This window comes from Pavona decussata, unplaced genomic scaffold (genome assembly GCF_977016875.1).
Source record: "Pavona decussata unplaced genomic scaffold, jaPavDecu1.1 SCAFFOLD_78, whole genome shotgun sequence".
NCBI classification, from domain to species: Eukaryota; Metazoa; Cnidaria; class Anthozoa; order Scleractinia; family Agariciidae; genus Pavona; species Pavona decussata.
Genome location: NW_028145496.1, coordinates 1,970,001 through 1,977,789, shown reverse-complemented (window position 1 = coordinate 1,977,789; position 7,789 = coordinate 1,970,001). Strand labels below are relative to the sequence as shown.

Sequence of the window (7,789 nt, the reverse complement as noted above, 5' to 3'; positions counted from 1 at the left end):
ACGAACCATTGTTGCTGTCGGTAGATGTTGGAAATTTGTCCACAGTATTTCATTCACAAATGCTGGTTTACCACACAACTCTTAGAGCGGCTTACAGGATTGGTTGGAAAAAAATAATTGGTTGCCTACTTCCAGTATTACCGACAATCATGATAACAGCTTTTGCTGCTATTCAGTCTAACTACTGAATAAAAACGATACAATTTTATTCAGAGTTAAAAAAAAAAATGTTGGGAGGGGTTCAAAGCCCACCCTTAATTTTAAAGTTCAACTGAACATGCTGATCAGATGCTGATTATTGGTACTTTTGTGAGCTCATTGTTTAGCCTCGCTATTTTCTTTGGGTGCTTGCAACGATTTGCAGTCATATGAGAGCTTAGAGCGGTTTTCAATTATTCAATTTTTGCTTTATTCCACTCTGTGATCTGTTGACAAAATTCGCGCCACTTTCTCAACCAATAAGGTGTAAGACCAAAACCAATCGTGCCTCGCTCGCACGTTTTTTTCCCGCGCTTGGCGCCGATTACATGTATTTGCTTTGAATTCTGGTTGGTTCATTGCGCTGTTTGCGCCTTCTGTTATTGGCCAGAGTAACAATTTTGGTTTTATTATACGACACTCGATTGAAAACCGCTCTATGACGTTGGACGACGTCGTTCTTTCTCTATTCCTAAGAAGCGGAGACTTTGTTAACAACAACAGAGACAAACGATGGCTTCAATTGCAGTTCAATAGCAACGACAGAAATCTAATAGATAAACAGCAACTTGTCTAACATGTTGTTTAATAAAATTTTTCATGTTTTGGCCACACCAAGTGTACAAATTACGCAGGATGTTTCACCGTATCAAATCAGTTAGGTTCTGTTTAATTTTTTACGTTACTATACTATTGGTATAATGGTAAAATTGGTATTCCGGTGTCCCGAAAGGGATTTTAAATTACATACTTCAGCGTTATTTTTCACTTTGAAATCGTCACCTGCTTTTTCCTGTTAATTCATTCAGGACTAGGAGAGTTATTTTCAAACATTGAACTGGTCCCGTTACCACTTGAGAATCAGAAAATTATCTCTGCAGTGTAAATTTAAGTACTCAAAGAAAACTACTTAATTTCCTACTGACGTAGTAAAAAATAAATATTATAAAATAAAATAAAATGGGGTCCACACCAGGCAAATAATGAATGTTTGCCCTAGCTGGGATTGGACTCAACTATTCCAGATTTTGATCACTGTACATGTTGTTTAAATGGTCAGTTAAACCTCGTGTTGTCGTTACTATTGTAAAGAATAAAACAGTTTTGTTTATTACACTAAATGCTAAATATGCTAATTATTGAAACTATTCCTTGCCTTGATGTTCAAAATTAACTTATTGAAGGGAAAAATATTAGATTGCCGCAAAATATAGTTAAAAAAATTCAGTTTGAACTTTTTACCGGTAAAGAATAAATAAAACCTGTTATATATACGTCTGGCCTGTCAAAAAAGCAAACAAAGTAAATGCGAAAAGTAAAGATGAAGTTTTGAAGGACTCGAAGTCGACAAGCTTAATATTTTAGCTATTTTTCAACCGGTTGTTTCTTCCCGGCAAGAAATAGATTTTACTCACTACTGTTGATGATAACACGTCTGGGGTTTTGAAGACTCGTCCAAAGACGATTTTTGTTACTCGTAATTTTACAGGAAGTTTTAATCTATGACACGTTTTTCCACTGAATTCCAAAGAAATTGAAATCTGCGTTCTTTAATTCATTGCAAAAGTAAACAAGGGACTCTAAGGAAGGTAATGTTGTAAAAGGTTTTGTGCCACCAAATTTAATAGGCCTTATCACGGTTTTTGACGCCATTTTGACGGGTAGGCAAACAGGCTTGAAATAACAGTGTTTGTATGGAAATCCGATGTCAAATCATTTTCATAAAACATCGCTTCTGAAAAATTCATGAATTGGAAACTTTTGGCACTAGGAAAATGATTTTACGAACAAAATTGGAGGGATGTAGCTGTGACAGAAAGCGTCCAGTCGTGTTTTGAACTTTCCGTACATTTCCCTGTATTTTCTCCCGGGAACTATTTTTAGTAGCAGCTCACGGCTGGTTCGCTATACAGACAAATGTATGGAAAATTCAAAACACGACTGGACGCTTTCTGTCACAGTTACATCCCTTCAATTTTGTCCTGAAGATTTCAAGTCTGTTTGCCTACCCGTCAAAATGGCGTCGAAAACCGTGATAAGGCCTATTTTCTGTAGCCATTCAGGCGTGGTAAATTCGTGGTTTACCTCTACAAACTTCAAGGAGTCTTTGAACCAAGCTGGTAAAGAAACCAGTGAACTGAACAAACACAAAGGCGCTCTTATGTCAATAGAGAGCTCGTTTATCAACAGGGCGGTACTTTTCCAATTTTCATGTCAATCAGTTTACCCAAAGTAAGAAATTAATCTATTACAGTGAAAACAAAAGTAACTCAGGTGACTCTGGCTTTGTAAAGTATATTATGTTAAAAATACAGAAGAACAGAGTTTTCGCCAGCACTAAGAAGTAAGTTCTCACTTTAAGTATACCTGAACTTTTTCTTCAATTCCAATGCAATTGAAATATGATACTTTTAAAAAAATATATGATAAGTTAAAAATACTCTTGTTCTGGTAAAACCCATCATGTGATTGAGATCGGCTAACACAGAAAACAGCTACACGTACATGGGTAGAGTGCTTTTGTTGTGTATCGATCCAAAACGGGAAGCAAATGCTTACGAAAAATTAAACCTAACAAAGGACAAAAGAAGACTAATACAGAACTGTTTCATTCAATCCTGTTTTAAAGAATCCGTACAGTTAAAAAATAGATTTTGCTGTATCTTTATACTTTGAACTTTACTTCCGAGGCGCAATATTGCGTGAAGTTTTGTCGTCAGTGTATTCGTAATCTGTATTATTCTTTATAGATTTCGTTTCACGTTGGAAATGACAGAGCTATTTTTTTTAATAACTAACGTGGAACCTAACGGTTGCAAACTCCAACGGTTGCTTTTAATAATGGTCTGAAACATCAATAACTTGCAGGTGACCAGCAGTTTACACAATGGCCCTCCTCCTAAAACTAGAAAACGAGAAAATCAAACATTTATTTATCAAAATGTAAATAACAGTAAACTTGCAGCATGTCGTGAACAATCATCCCAATAATTCAATAACAGTATGGTTTTGTTAAACGTCAATCAAACTAGCACTTTTGTTATAACTAACTACTAAATCTATTTATCTGGTCCATTTTATGCAAAAGCAAATTCTTTCTGAAGGTTTCTCTGAGTGCCCAAGTCGTCAAGATTAATAAGCTCTGCAAAACGTCTCGTATGATTTGGTTTTTACTTGTTTGCGGCAGATTTTTTTATGCCTATTTCGTTATATGAATATTAACCATCCATTGCTTAATTAATAACCACATGTTCAGTTACAGCGGTTTCAGTGTCGCAAATCAAAAGCAAAGTAATCACTCTGACCAATCACAACAGACGTAAACAGCGCAACGAATCAGTCAGAACTCGAAGAAAATACATGTAACCCCCGGTGCTAAGGGCGGAAAAACGTGTGCCAGCAAGCCACGAGTTTACTTCTCATTGGTTGAGTGAAAAGCGCGAGTTTTGTTGACCAATGAAAGAGCATAGTAATTGCAAAACTTGATTGAAAACCGCTCTAATACGCAGTTAGTCTGAAATGTCAGCGGTCTCCCAACCCACAGGGAGTCCGCCCTTGGCAGACATTTTAAACAGGCACATGGTTTGTCGTTAGCAATCACATTACGTGCAGCTTTGAACTAAAAAGGTAGTTTTGCCAAGTCTTAAATTAACTGGTCTCCTTATACCTTTGTTATGTATAGGTAATCACACGATTCCGAGTGCAATTTGGAATAAATAAGCACGAGTAAAATTTTAAAAGGCTAACAAAATTGCACGAGCCCGCAGGGTGAGTGCAATTTGTGGTCTTTTAAAATTTTACAAGTGCTTATTTATTCCAAATTGCACGAGAGAAACCATGTGATTACTTGTTAATAATATACATAAAAAAATTTCAAATGAGCTTTTGTTTATTTCTTGTCCGTCAGCTAATGCTCCGCCTACATGTCTTTGATTGGTTTCAAAAATGACAAGCTTGATTGACATACATCTTCATACGTACGGAAAACATGCTAAAAATACCATCACTCTAAAAAGAGCAAGTTTTCAAATCACAAAGCATAATTTTAAGTCAATGTTATAAGACGTCTGAAGTCAATTACCGTCTTCGGCATGTTTTCGAACTGACTGGATTTCAGGAGCCCGGGCTTTGCAGACAGTCCAGAATGGCGTGTTTTAGTCTGGTTCTCAATGAATTCAACGTTTGCTTTCGTCCAATCCGACATGGAAATCTTCAACATGATGCTCAACGCCAAAATATTGAGTCAGGAGCTACCAAACCGTTTGTACCAGGACTTGTGCTTCAAAGCGTTTTGCTTTTCCACAGCTCATTTAATTCAGTGTTTGTCAGACTTCCGAGACTTGTTCGGCCGCTTGACTTTAAGCTAACCTTGTTGTCGCAGTAGTCGAGCTTTACCTTCAAGAACTTGCTTCGAACCTTTTTACTTTCGGTTTCTAATTGTGGAGTATTTGTAACCTTACCTTCTTAGGTAACGTTTAATTGCAATGCGAAGACTGCCATGCTCGTATAGTCTTTCCCCGGTCTTCTTTACGCACTGTTGCGTGGAAATCCTCGAGAATTTTGTTGACTGCCTAATATAATAATAATATATAATTAAGCATTACACTAAGTCTCAATGCTTTACAACTCTATAAAAAATGCCAATTACAAATGTGAGAAAAATACATATATATATAAAAGAAACTTCATAGTCACATTAAAAAACCTACTCTAATTGATAAAATTTACGAAATAAATATGTCTTAACTGAAGATTTAAAAGAGTTCAATGTCTCGGACTTCTTTATTTGAAGCGGCAAGGAGTTCCAAGCATTGGCAGCATAGACAGAGAAGGCTCTCGCTCCATATGTCTTGGTGTTATAGCGAGGAGTAGCTAAGAGCCTTTGGTCAGCAGATCTTAATGGGCGTGATGGTAGATATGGGCAAAAGAGTTCAGATATGTAATCTGGAGCCAGATTATTAAGCGCTTTGTATGTAAGAACTAGGATTTTGAAATCAATTCTGGCCTTGACTGGAAGCCAGTGCAGTCTTTGAAGAACCGGAGTTATATGTTCACATTTCTTAGACCTATTAACTAATCTAGCAGCAGTGTTCTGAACAGACTGTAATTTGGACAATTCGGAATCAGGGAGACCAGCAAGTTCAGACCAGCCTCCGGTTCATAGTTTTCAATATTTTGGTCGTAGCCCTTTTCTGCTGTCCAAGACCTCCAAACTTTTAGCCTGTTGTTTGTGCTTTGTTGAGTTTCCTTGCATTTTCGTTTAAGAGCGGCTTCCCACAAATATCGACCGAAATCAACTTTTGGTGGCACAAGTCAAAAAATCGATTTCGCTCATATTTTGCTCATAGGTAGGCCCTAGTAAGAAACAAAACAGGCTGTAGTTAGTTTTTTCAAATACGGCTTCCTTACGCGTAAACATGCGAAAAACGATTTTCAACTCAGTTGAGCCAAAATCCGCTTTCCGCCGGACGGAATTTTCCTTAACTTTGGCCGGCCGCGTATCAATCCACAGTCTGTCACGGATCTTGAAATAACATCTATTGTTTTTCTAGGCCTTCTTCTTCTGTTCCACAGAAAAACATTCAAAACTTACGTTACTTTTATGCCCGAAACTGATCTAGAACAACATGCTATAAATGCAAATATTTAACAACCAAATTTTCGAACTTAAATACCGGCAATTTTACCCATGGGCGATAACTTAGATTATCATAAAATGACTTTCCATGGCTTCACTGTGTACTTATTAATCATAATATCAAAACAAAGGTTTGGGTAAATTATTTTAAGTGACTCGCAGGGCTTCGAATTTATCACCTACCCTGTCGAAAATCTGGCATTCGCATTGTAAACAATGGCGTGACATAGCCGGTGACCGCGAACTACGAAAGCCAAAAGAGATTCAAAAACGTGCATTATTTTCAGACATAAAGGTAGGGAAACTAAGCTGATACCTTAATTAACAATCCAACATAAGATTTGGGCATCTTCTTCATCTATTCGTGCTCGATACAAGCATAATATTAGTGTGTCGACGACGAGTTCATTTTTAGTATTTCATGATCATTTCATGCACGATTTAACAAGAATTTAGCATCGAATTCTTCATTAACCCGCACTGGGGTTATTTCTGTACTCTTACCCTCTGAATCAAGAGAACTTTGACAAAACAATCCAGTTTACGAATTAATAAACATTTCTATATTTTTCCAATAAACAGCTCGCAAGCTACACAGTTGCGTGACAACCATGAACCGGAAGTGTCACCATAAAGATTTCTATGTTTCGCTTCCTCTGCCATGATGATTTGAAATTGGAGATAAAGACGATTTTAAGCGACTAGTTTTCGTAACTAATGTTTTATTTTTATTTATTTATTTAATTCAATATTTATCCAGGGGCATCCAATTTAGCAGAGCTAGTTTAAATGGAGCCCTGACACAGCACAAGACAAAACACAAAACATTGAAACAAAAAAAAAGCAAATAAAAAACTAGACAAATAATTAAGTTATAAATGCAGCATGTACCGCGGGCGTTACTGCTTAAGATGGCACTTTAGTTTGGTTTTAAATTTACTGAACGCCACTACCTGTCTAATGGTTCTCGGGATGGTGTTATAAGTTCGAGCACCGTTTATTCTGAAGCTCCCCTGATATTTAGCAGTTTTTGCGAAGGGAGGGCGCAACAAATCACGGCTTCTGGTAACTAATGTCCGTTTGCTTCCATACTTTCGCACGCAAAATAAATACTCAGAAACGAGCACATTATATTCGAAGTCCAACAAAGCATTTTTAATGCCGTCAAATTTGGTCGGTATGTTAATTGTCCCCCTTAACTCATCCACACCTGATAACGAGGAAACGACTTCTTTCTGGAGGGAAACGAAAAATAACTAAAACAGAACATTGTGGCAATGTCACGAAGTAGCAATAAGGACACGCTACGGCTCCTAAACATTTGGTATTTCTGGGCGTTTTCCATTTACCAAGATACTCCAGAAATTCCGGTTGGGTTGTAAATGGAACATGCTTTTTTTGGTTCGCTCCACTGAAAAATTTCCGGAAAGAATTGAACTTGTAAAAAGGAAGTCCCGTTTTCCCGTTGGAAACTTTTCCGATGGAACTGCGTGTTCCATTTATGAGTTTCACAAGGTTTGACCAGTTCCAGGCTGTTCACGACCATATCTTCGGTAAGGAAATATGGCGGCTTCTTCTACTCCCTCGGTGACTTTCCTATCCTCGAGTAGTACATTATACGAATGCTCGATGTGTCACGGCCTAACTCCAGATTTTCAAACGTTAATTAATCACAACTGTGCCATGTATGTCAATGGTAAGTAGTATTTATCGAAGAAAACATTACATCTCACCCTCGGGTTCTTTCAGTGTTCCGATTATTTCCCGCCTTGAAGCCTAAAATTTTGCATCTGTAATTAAACAAGGTCTTTTGTCATTCACCCTTTCACAGCAGCTGTTTCGAGTGCGTGTCGTTGAGGAGCTCTTCCTGTGGCTTGTACTTCTCTGCACAGAGCTTCAATGGTCCCTCAAATCATCCTGGAGTGGCTTTTAATATTTTCATAAAAACCTTGA

The 7,789-nt window shown here is 37.4% G+C and overlaps 1 protein-coding gene and 1 long non-coding RNA gene across 12 annotated transcripts in view; one reads left to right on the top strand and one right to left on the bottom strand.

The window, feature by feature from the left end:
- The first annotated feature begins 2,487 nt into the window (after positions 1 to 2,487).
- Positions 2,488 to 7,789, top strand: part of LOC146476295 (uncharacterized) — a 26,452-nt gene continuing 21,150 nt past the window's right edge. For all 11 annotated transcript variants that reach the window (XM_085114845.1, XM_085114843.1, XM_085114850.1 and 8 more), the window contains exon 1: positions 2,488 to 2,542. In XM_085114845.1, coding sequence (XP_084970971.1) covers positions 2,499 to 2,542 — 44 coding nt within the window. In that variant the 5' untranslated portion in view covers positions 2,488 to 2,498. The remainder of the gene's footprint in view (positions 2,543 to 7,789) is intronic.
- LOC146476297 (uncharacterized) overlaps positions 3,890 to 7,789 on the bottom strand; it is a 6,309-nt gene continuing 2,409 nt past the window's right edge. Inside the window, exons 2-3 of the long non-coding RNA XR_014865637.1 lie at positions 5,346 to 5,445; positions 3,890 to 4,765 (exon numbers count right to left, since the gene is read on the bottom strand). This is a non-coding gene — a long non-coding RNA (uncharacterized LOC146476297). The remainder of the gene's footprint in view (positions 4,766 to 5,345; positions 5,446 to 7,789) is intronic.